This window comes from Mus caroli, chromosome 8 (genome assembly GCF_900094665.2).
Source record: "Mus caroli chromosome 8, CAROLI_EIJ_v1.1, whole genome shotgun sequence".
NCBI classification, from domain to species: domain Eukaryota; kingdom Metazoa; phylum Chordata; class Mammalia; order Rodentia; family Muridae; genus Mus; species Mus caroli.
The window spans coordinates 105432101-105452060 of record NC_034577.1 but is presented as its reverse complement, the minus strand read 5'-3'; the positions used below and the strand labels follow the sequence as shown (position 1 = coordinate 105452060).

Genomic DNA, 19960 nt, shown 5'->3' with positions numbered 1-19960 from the left:
TTTTAGCACCTCCAACAAACACACAAATATAGGAGTTCTCTGCCGACTTAGCATGGGGGGAAACACAACACAATGATCATTTGTCAGAAACACCAAGTTACCTAGGGAGGAGGGATGGGTTTGTCAGTGGTCCCCTGTATCCTCCTACATACTCATTGCAATACACATAGACCACAACCAACAAAAGAACTAAATGTGAACTACTGTAGTCTCTGTTTCTGATATGACCTTCATTCCTAGAAAGTAACTGGCATCCCAGGAAGCCATGGATTGTCCAGAACAGCATAAGCTCTCAGCAAATGAGTTATTTCTCCTGCTATGTGCAAACAATGGAGAATGACAGGTGACATAATACCATGGTGGCAATCTACACTGGCCTCCATTAAGCCCTTTGCAGAGAAAGCATTGTTCCAAAAGCAACACACATTTGTGGCCATTATAAAGAGCTACATCCCCAAACATCAACTCTAATGGCATTTGCCAGAGATAAGCACTCTGCCCCTTTGGCTTATTTCATTCTTGTTTTCTGATAACGTGTTTGCTTACCCGCAGAATTGGAACTGTGATGAACACCACTGGGAACTTTGGTGTATTTTTTTTTGTAATTGCTAAGCTTACATTGTATTTTGATGGATCATTGAAAAAAAATCTTAACACCATCATTTTTTTTGAATAGGATGATTCTATTGAATGGCTAAACTATAATTCTTTTGAGTAAATCCATGTCTTACTTGGAATTTTAATGTGTGCTATTTTAAACCATATTTAACTGGCTACCTTTGTGAAGAGACCTCTGTTACCTGCCAAAGACAGAGCCTCTTTTTATCTACAACATGTAATCTGTATCCAGTATGTTACTTGACAGGCTGTGAGTGCCTGATGTTTGAGTGAAGAGTGAAGGATTTTTTTCCTTCCCTTTGTGTGTGTGTGTGTGTGTGTGTGTGTGTGTGTGTGTGTGTGCACATCTATAGGTCCTTGTATATGGAGGCTTGAGGCCAATGTTTGAAATCCCTCTCAATTGCTCTCCTACCATACTCACTGAGGCAGTGCCTCTCAGTCAAATCCATAACTTGCTGATGTGGAGAGTCTTATTAGCCAGCTGTTCTGGGGATCTCCTGTCTTGCTCTCCCAAGGATGGAACTGCATATGGGCTGAGATGCCAACTCAACATTTAACGTGTATCCTGGGTATCTATCTGTACTCCAGTCTCCATGCTTGCACAACAAGAATGTAACCATTGAGCTACCTTCCCAGCCTCTTGATTCTAGTTTCTTTAGGAGAGATTGCCCATGGTTGAAGTTTTCTATCATTTCATTTAATTTTAGTTAATTAATTCTTTTTCCCTGTAGTGTTGGGGGTAGACCTGGGGCCTTGTATATGGTCACCAAGCTCCATCTCAGTACTATGCCCTAGATTTTTATTCAGCAGCCTGACCAGCAGGAAACTGAGTTCAAAAGACGCAGTGAAGTTCCACCGAGAGGATTTGGGGCATTAAAACAAAAAATTTCCATCTCTTTAGTCTACAGAGGAATCAAGTAGGGCTCCACCAGGAGGTATTTTTGCTTTGAAGAATATGTTTCGGTAGTGGGAAATCAAATACGGTTGCTGGCTTAATGGTTTACAAGCTGTTTTAAATAATGAAACTGTCCACATATGGCCTGTGTTTTGATGATAACATATTCATTTATTAATTCCACATACTTCATGTACCCGCTGTCCTATAATTAAAATGCTCATTATCAGCACACAGATGTTGCCCAATTAGAATAGGTGAAGTTCATCAGTTTGATGTAATCCGACCACTGCCTCTCATTCCCTTCTTCACAGACACAGTGCTACTACTCATTGGATCCATGGAGATGTCATGTAGCCCAGGGAGATTGGTGAGAACTCGCACAATATTCTTGCCTAGCATACAAGGGAAGCCAATACATAGCTGCTGGTGTGTGGATGGGTTAGGATATAAGTGTGTGTGTGTATTATCTGGGTGGGTGGGTGAGTGGTGGGTTGATAGGTTGAGTGAATACATGGATGTATAAACAGATATATAGCTGGGTGGATGGATGGCTAGGTCAATGGCTGGGTGTATAGATAGGTAGACAAATGAGTAGTTGGGTGAAAACATGGAATCTGGTGAAGGTAACCTTAGAAAGGCAAAGGAAGAGAGGCATGGGAGACTTCTAGAAGAAGGTGACCTTTAAATGAAATATAGAATTTTTCTATATCTAAATAGTATGGGTTATCACTTGCAAAGCAAAGGGCAAGGCCATGTCTCAACAATATCATTTTAAAATAATAAGTAGAAATTTAAAAAAAAAAAGAAAGAAATGTCCATAGGATGTCAGGAATGAGGTAAAAGAGAAAATTCTCTTATAGATCTGAAATGTTCCCAGCAAGAAGGGCAGGGACAGAAAGGCAGGGCTGGGGATGGTAAGTTGAAAGAAAGCCTTTCAGGGAGAAATAATTGTTATGACCTTTGGCTGATCATGGAAGATGGATTCAAGACCTTAGTTCACCTCCAAATGCATTGTAAGAGAAAGATATAGGCACATACAGTTATCTCAAATTAATCTCAGGAGTAAGGAGTGAGTCAAGGAGGCTGGAAAAGTCCAGAAAATGGTGAACAATAAAACTGCACTCCAGTGGGGACCCTTTGAGAGGTTATATAAAGCAGAAAGCGGGGTTCATGAGTCTCCCATCGAGGGGAACTGATCCCCTAGTTCTCACATGGCATTTACGGAAGGGTGGTCCTGGGCACACTAACTTCAGAGCCCTTCTGCACACACCAAGTTGCACAACAGTCATCAGCCTTGGGCAGTAAGCTGCAGGACTTGCTGGTAGAAGATGGGGCTGTCTGTGCCGACTTCTGGATAGGGATCTGGGTATGTCTGCTGCCAGGCTCAATGATATCTCTGTGTCTACAGCTCTGCAAGCAAACTGACTGTTCCAATGACTTCAAGCCATGAGCAGTGTTGCTGGGTCCTATGGCCAGTGAAGTGCCTTCCCCTGCTTGTCACATAACCATATCTGTTATGTGCTGTGATATGATTCTGAAATGACTTCCAAAGGTTCATTGTTTGAATCTTTGTTTCCAAGTTGAGAACCAAACTTGGTGCTGTGTTGAGAGGTGTTGGAAACGTTTGGAGGCAGAGGCTTGCTGGACGACCTAGGCTACAGGTAGATGGGTTCTTGGTGAATTATCACTCACCACTTCTGGTCTCATCCTCTGTTTCTTGGTCTGCTTTGATTTGAACAACTGCTTCTTATCATGTGCTCCCCATGAAGCTCCGTGAGAGCACATGGCGTCAAGCAACTCCGTATGGTACTCTACAAAACCATCAACCAAAATAGATAACTCTTCTCTCCAACTGTTTCTTAGGAGACACTGCCTGAGGTCATAGTTCATTAAATTAATCAATTAAATAATTAACTCTTTTGTCTGAAGTGACAGAGATAGAACCAAGAACCTTGCACATGCCAGGCAAACTCTTTACCACTGAGTTATATCCCCAGTGCTCTGTCCTATATTTTTGTATGGCAGCCAGATCAGTAGGAATTTGAGATAAAAGGCTCTATAAAGTTCAGAAGGGATCTGAAGATGTGTGTGTGTACACATATTTATGTGTGCACTCACATATATTCACTACTCATAAATATTATATTACATAGAAGAATATATATACACACACACACATACACACACACACATATATATATACATATATACACACAAATGGCTACATTCCAGTCTCTGAAGTCCCTGAAGATAGAGCTTGATTTATCTTCCAGATACTAGCATGCTGCTTAGCACATAGTACATAGCAAAGATCTACTAGGTAAAGTTTACAACTCACTTCATGAACTTTCTGTCAGCGGAAAGGAGAAGCAGACCTGTCTTTCCATTATTTCCTTTCCCTCCAGGATGTCCAGGTCCTGGGCTAACAGCAAGGAAAGAGCCCCGAGTAACACAGTGGAACGTCTACCTCTACTTGGCCATCTGGACAGCCCAAGTCGTAGCATTTGAATGTGCAGCCTCTCTCTCATTATGGGTTAGAACAGGGCTCCCTCAGTCACTGTTCTTGAGGCTTAAAATATTTGCCTTGCTTAATGCATTCCTGACTGGACCTGTCTCCTAATCACCTCAAATCCAGGCTTATTGCCTTGAGAGTGTAGCTAATCCCCTGGAAGGTCTAGAACTTTCTGTGGGAAAACTCACAGTTCCCTGGGAAATAAAGATTACCAGATAAAGTTGTATTTGCTCAATTTTGTAAGAGATAGATTGGCCATCTGTTGGGGCTCTGGAGAGGAGGGAAGTACCATGCCTACCCTCAAAGCAGGGGTGTTTCAGTTCATGCCTTCCACCGTGGCTAGCCGGGTGCACTTCTCTCCTGCTCTCCCATTCTCTGGATATCTTCTCAGAGGCCAACACAACCCCATGTACTATCAGACAAAAACAGCTCCAAAAATAGGTGAGTGGTCAGAGGCCATTGAGCAGATGACTAAACCTGAACCTTCTGTCTCCTTCCTTCCTTTCTGACCTACATTTATGTTTTAAAATGCTGGCTTTGAAGAAGTCCCACCCAAGTGTGTATTTCATCTCCGTCTGTGCCACCTATACATTTCAGCATGTGGCTTCACTTTAGTCAGGCTTGAGTATTTTAAAATTCCAAGCATATCAAATATAGTCTATACTTCCTGAAGTTGTTGGGAACATAAGTAAAATGATAAAGAAAGAGCCCATAGCAGCATGCTTCTGTAAAACTGGGCACAGAAAATACATTAAAAATATTATATCTACCAATTTACCTAGGGTTGGCTATGGAATGTTCTCCCTAGACTCATGTGTTTGAACACTTGGTCCTTAGCTGCCATTTGGGGGAGGTTGTAGAGACTTTAGAAGGTATATCTTAGCAGGAGAAAGTGAATCAATGGGGGAAGGGTACTTAGGGCTTCCATCTTTGTTCAGTGAGATGTGAGCTAACTGTCTCACGCTTTATATCACAAAGATACTTTTGCCTATATCTTCTCCATGATGACAAACTGCCCGTAATCGTAAGCGGAAACAAGCCCTTCCTCCCCTATGTTGTCTCTTGTCAGGCATTTGGTCACACCAGTGAGAAAAGCAACCAATCCACCTAGCAATATTGGGGAAAGTGCTATTGGTATTATTCTGACAATCATTTATCCATCGGCTTAACATCAAAGACTTTTTCAATAAAACTTATTGGTGGAGCTGGGTGCGGAAAGACCTACATTATAGGGGATGGGAGGGGGTCAGGACCCTCATGATGTGTCATCAGCCAGGTTTCTCATTTGTCAGGATCTGCCCTTCAGCCTTGGCTGTATCCGATGCTTACTGCTCTCTCAAAGGACTATGTGGTCTCGGGCTTCTGTGTCATTGCTGGTTACTTGAAAACTCTTACCCTTAAGAATGCCTGACATGTTATCACTCTTCATTCCAAGTAATTAATCATTTTCATCTGAATATTCCATTAACTCTATCCCTGCCTCCCCACACTATGCCCACATGTTTCCTTGCTCATTGGAGTCCTCCACAGATCCAGGATCTGTCTCAATATCAAAGCTGCCCTGTATCTGTCTCTACAAGGCCTTGTATAGGACATGTTCCATTGCAAGCATCCTCTGTGTAAATGTGTTCAATGGTCTCTTAATAAGGTTCATTCAGTCTCAGACAATATTTTAGATTATCCTTGTATAATAGAAACTAGCCTGATTTTGAAAAACCTAGGTAGCTTCCCTTGATGAGTTAAGGCTTGAGTGACACTATATATGTGAAATAAAGTGAAATTTAGACTTGTTCTTACATGAGGAGGGGCTCCCTTCTCACTATGATTCTTCAAACCTGAAGAAGGTGGTTTCAGGCTGGTCATCTCCAGAGGAACAGCTCGTAGGCTCTCCTAGTTATACAAGAATCCCTGTTTTCCTCTCTTGATCTAAATATCTGTCCCATCTCCCGAGATCAGGGTATCTAAGATCGGACTGCGTGGTGGAGTGCAGTTGTGCACCACTAAGTCCAACTCACATCTTTACTCTTCATCTTAGATCATATGTTCAGTTTTGTCTAGAAGAAGAAAATACTACAGATCAATCAGAGTTATAAAACTATGCCATTTAGTAATGAATATATTTACTCATGTGGTAACAGGGGACAGTGGTTAGGGATCTATACTTAGCATATGAAGGTTCAATTTCTGGCTCTACTATTTTGCTGATTTATAGCCTTTCTTGAGTTCTCTAAATATCAGCTTACTCATTTGTAAAATGAGAAAACCCAGGTAATACATACTAAGTAGGCAGTGAAGGGCCCGGTGCACAATATTCTCTTAGCTATTTCTGGCTGTTGTACTGAAAGTAGTCTTGTTAGACTTTTCAGCATGGATTTAAAGAGGCAGATATTATATATGCATGCTTGTTTTACTTTTCTCCCCCTGTCAGGTTAAATTGGGTTTACAATAACTCCAACTTCAAACCTTATACTATGCGAATGTAAAACTTAACTGTCCAATCAAATGGCCCTGTATGCAGCAGTAATAAGTTTCTCAGAAGCACCGAGAGATACTCATACAGAACTCCAGCATCAGCAGAGTTGCCCATTTGTATTCCAACCCTGTTGGCTCATTTCACATAGCAGATCTTTACACCCACTGCTTGCAGTCTTCGGGCAGTAGAGAAGTAAATTCCTACTCTTGTTGTCGCTTGTGAATGTTGTAGCTTGGCAGTTGTGCAGGGGGCGGGGGGGGGGCGCAATGCCCTCTCTATCAGAAAGCTGACCAAGAGGTTCATCAAGCTATTGATTTAATACATTGGAGAAGACCAAAATGGCTTAGATTTCATCAGCTTCTTGATCCACACCCATTTATTCAATCCATTAGCATTGCTTTACTTATTTGTGTACTGTTAGAGTATTCTAAACCAGAGATCTCAGTTAGGGACATGTAGTAAGATTTAAATGAGGTTCATGATTAAGAAGTATCAATAGGCCAGATAGTTTGTATGGGGCACACATATGGTATCTAATAGAGTAACATCATAATTTTTGTAGTCCATGTTCCTGGTAAAGGGCTGTGAGGGGAGACATGAGGAGTATGTGTGAAGGGGTTAACATAAAGCAGAACTGGACAGAGGGAGAAGCTAAGCTGTGGTAAGCTTGAGAGATGCTCTAGCCAGCTACCATGGGAGCTCTGAAACTGTGCTAGCTATCCCTTCTTCCTGAGGAAAGAGGACTGGTGACTCAATGTAAGTTGCCCTTGGTAACAAAGAGCAGAAAATCTTTCACAATATAGTTCCATTTCTTTAAGGTATTCCCAGGGAAGACTGTTGTCAGCAGCAGCCCACTCTCCTGACAGCTAGAGGCCAGGAGTACCTTGATCCCAAAGACAGTCCTGGGTTTTATGTCTTAGCAATTACTGCAGTTTTATGAGCCAATTTATGTTTATGTACAGTGTGCTAGGCATTCTTCAAACATTTTGCACCAAATGGGTCATTAAAATTTCACAATATTTTGAGTGAAAAAAAAATAGTGACTATATTAGACATGGAAAAGTAATGGAGAGCTAAATAAACCACAAAATCAAGTATTCTAGTTCAAAACATCTCTAGGGATTGAATGCTTAATACTGATTGTTAATTAGCTTTCTAAGTCTAAGAATTTAGAGAATGGGGTCATAGTAGAGGTAAAAGGGATGGTGGTAAAGAGATTAATAGAAAGAGCAATTTTCACACAGGGGCTAAAGATAGCTCCCCCAAGAACACACAGACCACTAATATAGAAACCATCTGGTCTACCTCACTTTTCATTAAGTATTAAATCTACCTCATGGAAGAAGTATCTTGTCTGCCATACCTTACACAACATCTTGACTGTCTCATCTTACAGAGGAAGCCCCTAACAACACACAGAAGCAGCATTTGGTCTTGCTCACCTTACAGGAGCAGTACCTGGTCTCCCTCTCCACACAGAAAAAGCATCTGCTTTACCTCACCCGACAAAAGCAGCATCTGGTCTACCTCAGTTTATAGACACAGTATCTGTTCTACTTCACCTTATAGGAAAACATCTGGTCTGCCATATCTTACGGAAGACATGCTGGATAGAACTCATGTTATAGAAGAGATCTCTGGTCCAAGCAAAAAAAGGACTTGTTAAGAGTAACACAATGATGGCAACAACAGGATGTGACCCTGGACGCCCAAATTTGTGAACACAGTTGTAGTGACAGTTTTGGCATTTTGCTCTCTCTCTCTCTCTCTCTCTCTCTCTCTCTCTCTCTCTCTCTCTCTAGTTTCTCTCTCTTTTCAAAGTAAGTATTAGAAGAATACTGTTCATTTCCCTGCTCTGGTATATAATTTAGGGGCACAACTATATCTTGAGCAAGGAGGATATGTCAGGAAAGGACAACTTGAATTTACCCTGGAGTGAACTGAAAAGAAAGTGGCCGGGATAATCAGAGGTCATCTTAGGCATCATGGTACCTAGGACTGGGAACAAAGGTCCCAAGAGTATCAGCTGGAGCTGAGACTACATTCCTCAAATATGAAAACAGTATAAATTCTATATACCTCATTTATTCCTATCTGAGCCCATTCTTTCTCTTAATAAGGCAATACTACTCTGAAAAGCAAGAGTGACCTTTTAGGTGTATCACTGGGGAAGCTGATGGGTCCCCAGTGTCATCTAAATCCAGAGAAGACTAGTCCATTTGGTTGAAGAACTTGGCAAGTGCTCAAGAACTCTGATGCTAACTTTTCCTTAAAGTTTAATGATCTCTTCTGTGTTCAAGGAACCTGATGTTTGGAAAGGCACAAGTGAGATGATTTGAGCAGTCCAAGACATCCCAGGGCCCTAAACAGACAGTTTCAGGAAAGATAAGTGGGAGGCGGCATGGTTAGCCTTATTTGCCCTTGTCTCAGGTGTCAAAAGCTAGCAACCCTCAGACTGTGTTGTTCATTACTCATCTGCTTCTGGCTGTGAATGCCAAAGTACCACTGTGTATTCCTAATTGGATGATAATGGAGATACTGTGTTGGTAATGATATTATTAATAATGGCAGGCAGCATGTCCATTTTCTTTTTGCTGGAGAGCATGACAACCCACCCACAAAATCCTCTTTATAAAAACAACACACGAGAAACATGAGACAGACATTATAGCCACATTCTTACAGATAGAAAAACAGGGTCCAGAGAAGTCAGTCTGCCCCACCCCCATGTCTTGCTTGAAAACTAGAAGAGCTAGGATGAACTCTAGATCTGGCTTAGAATCTAGACTCTCCACTACAAAAGCTTTTGTTGAACTTTTAAACTTTTGGATGCTTTCCCTTTTTGATTTCTTCATACTTTCTCCAAATATTCATCAATGTGCTTGATGTAGGCTCAAGGGACAAGGTGCAGGAATGAAGGAATGGTACTGTCTTTGCCCTTGTGCATGTGGCAATTGGGGGGTTAATTTCAGATGGAGTGTTATGGTCAAGAGAAGATCCAGTCTGGCTTTGCCAGATTCCATGAGAAGTCATCTACTGAGTCTTCCCTCCTCCTGAAGAGTCCTCAGCTCCTGGGTGGACCCAGATTGTACTCAATTTAGAAGAGAAGTGCCTCAAACAAGGAGAATCCATCTCATCTCACTCCAAGTGGAAACAAGGCTTCTGTTGGCACAATCCACTCATCTACACAGCCAGAACGTTTTAAACCTTGAACCCATACACAGAGAGTTCACATATCAGTTCTCACTAATAACACAATACAACCTCAAACAACCAAGACACCGTGCTATGCCTTAATTTCCTCTATTAAAATGGAACTGTGATAGTTTTTGTCTCACAGACAATGAATGGGAATTATGAAGCTCAATCTACTTGAGTATGTCTACTTTAAAGAGCTGATATATTTATTCAGCCAATATTGAGTGAATGGATCCTGTCTCTGAGGCCAAACACAACCTTTACAATATTTATGATAAAGGTATTCTTCAAGCTAGTCATGACTTATGTGCAGGAGTTAAAAGCAACTAGAATACAGTTCAAGGAAGGCTTTGCCAGACCTGGACAGAGCTTAGAAGAGTATAAAAATATTCCCTATGCCATCAAATTGTTTATATCTATCTAACACATTTAATATCTATATATCTAATGTGTTTAATATCTAATATAAAGCACGTTTGTGGCATAAGGAATCAATACTCAATGTTGTCATCAAATATTTCTGAGGACAGAGAGTGGGGACCCCCTTCCATTGCATATCCCAGGAGCATGTTGGACATTTAGGAAAGCAAATGCTTGTCTCCCAGGGTTGGCAGTTAGAGGAGGTCTTAACCCCAGTCCTGGCCCTTTCTGCTGATATGAAGATGCAGTTAATTCTGGTGATGTCAATTATTCATGAAGGACATGGCAGGGCCACTTTGTTCTCTTTAAATTTTTAGCAGTTCTGTTTCCTATCGTTGAAGGCCCTTTAGGGACCAAGTGTCTCGCCACAGAAAAGTCTCCCTTATTCCATGGCACAAAGTGAAGTAGGCAGAAAAAAAATGAAGAGAGGTGTAGGTGTTTCTGAGGCCACTGCTGTTTGGGTCATGTCAAGAGTACTGATACTTGGGGTCAACCTAACCCTCTGACTAATGAACTCCATGGCTTTGGAAGCATCATTGATACTTAGTCCAGGTGATTATAAGAGCTGAACTTTTGTTGGTGTTGATGGTATGACAAGTGCTGATCTAGGCTCATCAGTAACTGCTAAGACAGACAGTAATCTTACTCCAAATTTACAAATGGAGTGGGAAGATAAAAGGAGAACTAAACAGAGGGATTTTTAAAATGAGAGTTCACAGTCTCTTTTCCATGGCGATAGAGCGCAGCAGAGAGAACTTAATAGGAAATAAACAAATGTTCCAAAGCATCTAGTGCACAGCTGGTGATTGGCAGAGAATTGTGATGTCTTTGCTTCCTTCCAGCTCCGTGACTATTTGTATGTAGCTGCTATTTAGGTCCCTGAAGGATAAGACTAAGGATGCTGGAGAGGTGGAGGGGTGATATGGAAGGACAGGCACAGAGTCCATCAGAATGGATCTCATTTACCTAGTATGCATACCAGATGTAGAACAAAATGACTTAGAAAAGCATTTTTCAAGAGCTCCCCAAAACAGCCAAATCGATGAAATTTTACAAGAATTCTGGGAATGTTATTTTTCCTCTGGGATTAATTCAGTAACAGAACCTCTCAGCAAACATGTCATCTAGAATATATTTTTTTTTAAGTGATGAGCTTTTTGATCTACAAGTATCTACTTATGAAGCAGGATATATGCACAAGAATAATGCGATATGATTTTTCTGGGTTGAGGGAATGGCATGAGGCAAGTTGACCATCACTTATCATTTCCATTGTACTATGCCTGGTCTTTTGAACTGAGCATTAGCTCATATCGCACCAATAGAGAGCTTTTGAGTAGTAGTTGCACTGTTTTGATTCCCCATATAGATGAAGAAACTGAAACACTAAGCAGTTGTTCAAGGCACTGGGCTTCGGACCCAGACTTTCTAACTACAGCACTCAGGATGGAATCATTGCCATCGGTTGAGAAAGCTCAAGGAGAAGGAAGATGTAGACTGGGAGGAAGAAACACCAGACATAACCTGCAAGGACTTCAGGCAACATAGGTGGCTGCAAAAGGAGATCTAGGAAATTGGAGAGGTTTTTGATGGTACCAGTTTCTCTTCTTCCCCTTGCTTACATGAAGTTCATCATGGTGAGGCAGAGAATGTATGGGTCCAGGGAAGAAAGTGAAAAAAATTCAGGATTCTGGGTTAATGAAATAGTACTAGGTTCAGAATGTCTCTTGTGTTGAACTCAACGCCTTCAAGAAACTGGGGAGAAAATTCAAAGGAGATTGTGATGGAAGAGACAGACTTGGAAGTGTTGTGTGTTATGGAGAGTCTCTCTGTACCCAATCATCAGCCCAACATCAGCACACCAATCTGGCTGGATATGAGGGTGGGGCATAGCCAGGGTCAGCTTGAAAAGCAATCCCTGGTTGTGCAGCTTTCTATACAGAGGAGAGCACAGAGCTGGATGGTCAGCTACCCATCTTTCTCATGCCCTTTTTGGATGCTAAAAGTCCTTCTGTCCCACGGAGGTAAAGACCTAAGAGAAGTGGCCAGATAGGAGCTGTAGAAGAATCCTGACAGTATGGGTAGCACACAAGAAGAAGGCAAGGATATTGAGCTTAACCTGAGACTAACCCCTGTTATTCCCTACCATCCCCACTGAAGACTACAGCAAAAGGTATAGTGGCAGATTGGTGGGTTGTAGAACCATTCTGGCCATAAGCAAAGAGCTAAAAGAACATAGAGAGGTGGGACTGGACACACAACTCTGTGGTTCAAGTCTGTATTGTGGAAATATGGCGACTTAGATTTGAGTCCCTAGCATCAATTTAACAGCCAAGTATTGTAAGTATGGTAGGATATACCAGCCATCCCAGCACTCCTATGGCGAGACAGGAGGCAGAGGCAGGTGAATCCCCAGAAGCTGTGGGGTGGCTAGCCTGGGGTATCCAGAAATGAACAACCAAAGAATGTTGTCTCAAATAAGGTGAGAGACAAAGATTGACTCCCAAGATTGTCCTCTGACATCCACATGCTTATCATGGCACACACATGCACATAACCACACATGTACACACATATATCATGCACAGAGATTTAAAAATAATTAAGAGGGGACCTGTAGTGGCTATTCCTGGTTGTCAACTTGACTATATCTGGAATGAACTATAATCCAGAATTGGAAGGCTCACCAGTGATCCTAATCTGGAGACTAGGAGATACAAGTTTCTGACCTGGATCTTGGTTTGGAGATCTTGAGTCATAGTGGCTATGGATTCCAGAAGATTAAGACAGGGAGTTCAAGGTCATCTGGGATTAAAGGTGTGGTGGCACACACATTTAATCTGGGCTACACCTTCTGCTGGAGACTACATAAGGACATTGGAAAAAGGAAGGCTCTTTCTCTTTTGCCAGCTTGCCTTGTGGGACTGAGCAACTGCTAGATCCTTGGACTTCCATTCACAGCTGCTACTGACCATTGTTGGGGGTTGGACTGCAGACTGTAAGTCATCAGTACATTCCTTTACTATATAGAGACTACCCATAAGGTCTGCAACTCTAGAGAACCCTGACTAATACAGGACCTTGTGAGCAGGAAACCGTTAAAGAGCTGCAGCAACAACCCAGGAGTGATATTGGAAATGATAACATAATTGCAGGAGAATGGGCTCTGAGTTAGCTTCAGCTGCAACTTGACACTTTCCAGAGTTGTAAGCTGGAACATCACTTAAAGAATAGGTAGGAACTCCACAGGAAGACCAACAGATCCCTGGGGTTCTCAGAGTCTGAACCATCAACCAAAGAACATATATGGGCTGGACCTAGGGCTCTCTACCCATATGTAGCAGATGTGCAGCTTGGCCCTCATGTAGGTCCCAAACTGGAACAGTGGCTATTCCAAAAGCTGATGCCTGTATTTGGGGTATGTTCTACTAGCTGGGCTGCCTTCTCTGGCCTCAGTGGGCAAGGAAGTGCCTAGTCTCACAGAGACTTTAATTATCAGGGTGTATGTGTGGGAGGAACCCCACTCAGAGAAGGGGAGGAGGATGGGGGAAGGGTTATGGGAGGGGTGGCAGGGAGTGAGCGTGATGTAAAGTGGATATGTAAAAAAAAAAATTAAAATTAAAAAAAATTGCTTCAATTATAATGGCCTTTAGCCATGTCTCTAAGCCATTATCTTGACTGATGGGGGTGGTCCCAGCCCCAGGCAGGTGGGTTGTATAAGAAAGCTGGCTGCTGATGAGCTAGGAACAGCAAGCTGGTATGCAGCTTCCTTCATGAGTTCTGTTTTGAGTCCCTGACCTGTTGAAGTTCCTGCCTTCCTTGTGCTCCCATTCTGCTTCCGTCATCAATGGGTTGTAACAGGTAAGATGAAAAGAACCTTTTTCTCTCCACATTGCATTTGGTCATATTTATAGCAGCAACAGAAACCAAGACAAGACAGATGGGGAGAGGTTGGTGGAGATAGAAAATATCCTGTTGCTTGGAATTTTCTAACCAAAGGCATACCCTCTATTTCTCATGAAAACCCAAGTCACCTTTGTTTCTAATAAAGCTCCCTACTCTCATGATCAACTCATCCTAAATGCACTTCTTACAAAGATCTTCATCTTCCTCCATGATCCAGTTCACCCATCATCCTTAGAGTGCAGTGCAAATGGCACCCCCATGAGGAGGTGACATCCTGATTCCACACCCTGCTCTCTCCCAGGTCCGTTCTCTGTTATAAACATTCCTGTTAGCATGCATCTCCTTCCAAAGCCCACAACAAAGCTATCTACGGGATCATTTAATTTATGTGTCCACTTTTGATTTATGGGACTTCTCATTGAAAGGGGGAGAATCTGTTTAGTTCCTTGTTCAATTTCTAGTGCATAAATCAACGTCTTGAATGAAGTGGATTTTTGCATAATCTATCTACTGCATTGTATGAGTGAGTGAATGAATGAGCCCCAGGGTTTGGAAAGGATATCATGTCAGAGAAGAACCCGTTATAGTTCTTAGGTTGTAGGCTTGAGTACTTGTGTCAATGTCAGTGCTTTTCATGATCAATCAAGGCTTTGTTTTCAACAAAATACTCTTTTAAGTTGGAATCTGCTCAGAGAGAATTCTCGCTGCTTCCTGGCTGCTGGGACATGATCTCTGCTCTACCACGCCCTCCCCAAGACATTGTGCTGAGATCCTTAGAATGACCAACTTTTCACCATTGAAAAGAGTCCTTTATCAAAACTGACTCTTGCTGAGATGTCAACTGTGTCAACTGTCAACTTGACAAAACCTAGAGGGAGACAGGCCTCTGGGCAAGACTATGAGAGATTATCTTGATTGGATTAATTAAGATAGGAAGACTTGCTTATTGTGGGTGGTGCCTTTATCTAGCTAGGATCCTGAATTGTATAAATGGAGAAAGGGATCTAAAAACAGCATTGAAATATCAATCTGTTTCCTGAGTGTGGATATGAGGTTACCAGCTGCTTCCATCTTCCGCTGCTATGACTTCTCTACCATGATTGACACTACCCTTGAACTCTGGCCTCAATAAAACCTCTTTCTCCCTTAAGTTGCTTTTGTCTGTATTTTTTCTTTAATCAGAGCAACAAGAAAAGAAACAAAGGTGTCACTCTACACACCTAAATTTAATACCCTGAGGCTTTCTCCATGTTCTCAAGGTTTCATGCTAAAGAATCATGAATCCATTGAGACCACCAGTGCTGGGCACATGGCATGATTTACTTAGGGTGCTCTAGTAGAGACTCCTTTTGTGGTTGATCCTTTTCAAGGGTTTGAATGATCCTGAGAGATACCTCATTCATACTGAATGGAGTGTAGTCATGCCCTCCATTTCTCATGAAAACCCAAGCCACCTCCATTTCTAATAAAGCTCCTTACCCTCGTGATCAGCTCATTCTAAATGCGCTTCTCACAAAGGTCTTCGGCTTCCTCCATGATCCAGTTCACCCAGCATCCTTAGAGTGCAATTACCTGAAAGTAAAACTGTGCTCCCTTTCCAAAACACATGGACAGATCAGCTCTCTCTTCACAGCCTGCTTTCCTCTCTCCCTCTCCCTCCCCTCTCTCCCCCCTCCCCCTCTCCTCCTCTCCTCTCTCTCCCTCCCTCCCTTTCCCTCTCCCCCTCTCTCTCCCCATTATTTCAGCTCTCTCCTCACAGCCTGCTTCTCTCTCTCTCCTCATGATTTTTCTTTCCATCTCTCTTCTTCCCCCCTCCCCTTCCCCTTCTTCCTCCTCTTTCCCCCCCCCTTCTCTTTTCCCCTCTTCCCCTCTCCCCGCCTCTCCCCTTTTCCTCCTAATGTCTCAGCTGGCAGGGCATGCACAAAACCTCATTCACTTCCAGGAAAGAGTTGCAGATGCTTCATCCAATCCTTCTGATTTGCAACTAGAGCCAGGATTGATGGAGACCTAGTTATTTTCTCTAAAGCATTCTTTTGCTTGGGGAAAATGAGAGACTGCTGTGGCAGGGCTGGAGAAATGCAAAGACTTTGAAAATCCATTTACCTTAACCAAGAATCCCCTAGCAGAAATTATCTACCTTTCCCCTTCCTCTTTACATTAGAACAGTTTTAGCTTTTTAAAGAGGTAGAAAAGAGAGTGCAGAGCCTTCCTATATAAACGTCACCTTGCTATCCTTAATAGCAATGCATTCCACTGCAGGCTACATTCATCTGAACTAGGGAATCAGCATCATCTTAACTAATCTGCAGAGGTTCTTTGAATTTCACCAGTTTTCCCTTTAGGCTATACTCTCCATCCCAGGAGTTGATCTAGGGTGCCATATTGCACTTCTACTTTTTTCTAGTTTGATTTCCTATTGCTTTGATAAAACATCAATCAAAGCAACTTAGCTTATATTTCCCCAACCACCGTCCATGATTTAAGGACATCAGATCAGGAATTCAAGCAACAACCTGGAGTCAGGTACAGAAGCAGAGGCTGTGTCGCTTACAGGCTCCCTCAGCCTGATTTCTTATGTTATCCAGGCTCTCCTCTCCAGGAGAGCTCCACATCAATCATTAAGAAAATTCCCCCACAGCCTTGTCCATGGGCCAGTCTGTTAAAGGTAATTCCCCAACTGCAATCCCCTCTTCCGAGACCTGTCTAGTGCCAACACATATATCTTGTCTTCTTTGTCCCCTCTCATATGTGACTGCTTCTCAGGGGCTCTTTGTCTTTTTTATTTCATGATCTTGTCAGGTTTGAGAAGTACTGGCTAGATATTTTTGAAGGATTCCCTTTGATCTGAGCTTGTATGATGCTTTGTGATTAAACTGTATAAATTTGAGTAGAGATGAGGTGTCATACTTTTAAAAGTATGATCTATGAATGAGAGTAAAACCTTGCTTGCATCAAATCTTTGCCAGAAATGATAAGCTATCCATCCATGCTTTAGGTCCAAGATTGTTCCTGGTACTATGAATATAAAGGTCAGCCTCACTTTGCCTCTCTGTATCTGGTCTCCCCTTCATTCCTTCAAAATCTCCATTCATGAACCATCCTTTCTTTTCTCACTCTTTCTCTCTCCCTACCCCACCATTCCCCCCTTTCTCTGGAGAATTAGTGGGCTTTATGTCAGACATAATTTTAACTCTACTTTCTCTTTTTCATGTGATGTCATAAGGCAGACAATGGCATTTCCACTTTCTAGATTTTAAATTGCTCACAAGCATCTAGCTATTGGAAGACAGATCTGAGTGTTGAATGCATGGTTTTTGACCACACAACCATCTATGCTTTCTACTAGATAAGAGGTTAGACCATGAAACACTGCTCAGGAGAAACCATCTGAAAGGAAATCCTTGTGACTATGAGGATTATTCTGTAGCATTGACAAAGGGGATTACTTAGACCTGGACTGCTGCATGGCTTCTCAGAGGAGGTGACATTTGAATCATGTGAGAAGATAATTATGGAAAGAAGAACTAGGGCGTGAGAAAGCACAGAGTTTTAGAGTGGTTGGTGTGCTCTGAGAAGAGTGAGCAGGTCAGCATGGCTGGAAGGAAGCTAGGGATAGAGATGTTAATCTGGCACCATCTTCCTGGAGTCCTTTACCGAGGGGCTCTGTAAAGGTCAGAGGCCAGCCCTTCTCATCCCCTTGTCTCTCTGATGCTAGGGGGAAGGTGGCAGAGCACCAAGAGCATAAAGCACAGGGTCAAGAGGATGGGAGTGGATTATGACTCGGACATGGATACCCCTATCACTCCCTATCCATCAGCTCCTATATCTGCCAAATGGGGATGGCGGTCACTGCCCTGGGATTACTGCTCAGATGAGGGGAAAAAAAATCCAAAGTAGAGATCCAACATCACAAGTAGATGCAAATGTCTTCCCAGTAGATATGGCATGACTATGCCACATCCAGAGCTGGGGCACATCCTGAGTCACAATGCCCAAACTGAGAGCCTCATCAGCAAGGCATTTGGAGCGGGACTGGGACATGCCCATAAAGTTCCTGACAGGAGTTCCACACCATTGCTTTATTTTGTTACTTTCATTTAAGGGCTCATGAACCAATTTTCCACTAGTTTCTCAAGATTTGATTAGGGGGGAATTACCATCTCCAGCCATCTGGTCATTCTATAGTCAGAGGAAATTGATGTATCTAAGGCTTTGATGGAGCAGTGGCTACATTTGGGCCACTCCAGTGACCACACATCCTGCTCTGGTCTGAATTACTTCCCGATGCCCAATTATAGTTCTGTAAAATCACAGCCTAAGTTGGTATTCTTTATGAGGTATCTGCAGAATGTCCACTCCAACTTTTACTGCAAAGCTGAGAGAAATCCTGGCACTATTAAGACCTGTATATTTTACAGAAACTCAATTTAGGCAGTTTTAGCCTGATGAGGTTTAATCTTTACTATCACATCAATAGCGAGCTAGAATATGTATACCTGAGCCACAGTCTCACAGCTTTTTAAATGTCTCTACTTATTCCTGAGAGTTGAATAAATAGTGGCTTGTGTATGTGTGTGTATACGTATGTGTGTATGTATATGTATGTGTGTACGTTTATACATATGTATGTGTATATATGTGTATGTGTGTATGTATGTGTATGTATATGTGTGTATGTATGTATGTGTATATATGTGTGTTTGTATGTGTGTGTGTACATGTGTGTGCATCTGTGTGGACGCCAGAGGCCAGAGGTCATTCCTCAGGAATTCTCACTGGCTTGGAATTTGTGTGGACTGGCTGCCCCCAAATGTCCTTGTCTCTGCCTCCTTGGCTTCAGACTTTTTGTGTAATTTCTTGGAGATCACACTCAGATCTACATGCACACATAGTAAGCACTTTACTGACAGCCATTTCCCCAGTCCCAAGTAAGTGGAAACATGAAAACAAATGGCCTATGTTCTCCCAACACTCATAATTTTCAACACAACACTTCATTACCAGTGTTTTTCTACAAAAGCCATGCCTGAGACTGCTGTGCCCTCACATAACATTCTGAGACCACCCTAAGCCCGAGAGAGACCATCTCCGAGACTTAACCTAAGCCCACCTCAATAATCTATAAAGGCTTTTGCAATTCATGCCACCACTATTGTAGATCATTCCTACCAATGACCGCAACTCATGTAAGAACCACATTGTCAATTTCAACTCCATTGGTACCATCAGGGCCTTGAAGAAACCGAACCCCAAGCAGCAAACTTACCACTCCACCGCCGGCTGAGTGCACGAGCACGGACATGCCTTCGCGGAGGTTGGCAATTTCAAAGAGCATCGTGTATGCGGTGACGAAGTTCATGGGGAAAGCAGCAGCCTCAGAGAAACTCATGTCATCTGGGATCTTGTAGACAAACTCCACTGGAGTACAGACCACCTCAGCCCAGGCATTGTAGTTGACAAATGCCATGACACGATCTCCGATCTGAGAATAAAGAAATATAAGGTTAAATGGGGTTCTGAGAAGGACCAGACACACCGGGAGCTGTCCATGGTACATAACTCGCACAGGGTTTCTCTTACATGATACACATAGACCGATTGCATATACTCCCAGTGCATATACACTGTGAGATCCATAGAAATCCTTATGACTATCATATTTGTCTTTTTTTGATGAATCAAACTCTTTTCTATACATTTTCAGTAAAAACTCTATTTACTGAGCCGATGAGAGTTCTGGATCTCTGGATCTGGACATCTGGGGCTACCTAGTCATCTTCTCTGCTATCATTTCCTCTCACAGCTACAAATTTGGGTAAAGCCATTCTGTTGTTGGAATAACTCTTTTCTTCTTCTTCTTCTTCTTCTTCTTCTTCTTCTTCTTCTTCTTCTTCTTCTTCTTCTTCTTCTTCTTCCTCCTCCTCCTCCTCCTCCT

At 42.4% G+C, this 19960-nt stretch overlaps 1 protein-coding gene across 1 annotated transcript in view; it reads right to left on the bottom strand.

Moving 5' to 3' along the window:
* Positions 1 to 19960, bottom strand: part of Vat1l (vesicle amine transport 1 like) — a 162501-nt gene that overhangs the window by 110597 nt on the left and 31944 nt on the right. The window contains exon 3 of the mRNA XM_021170867.2: positions 19292 to 19507. Within this exon, the coding sequence (XP_021026526.1) occupies positions 19292 to 19507 (216 nt within the window). The remainder of the gene's footprint in view (positions 1 to 19291; positions 19508 to 19960) is intronic.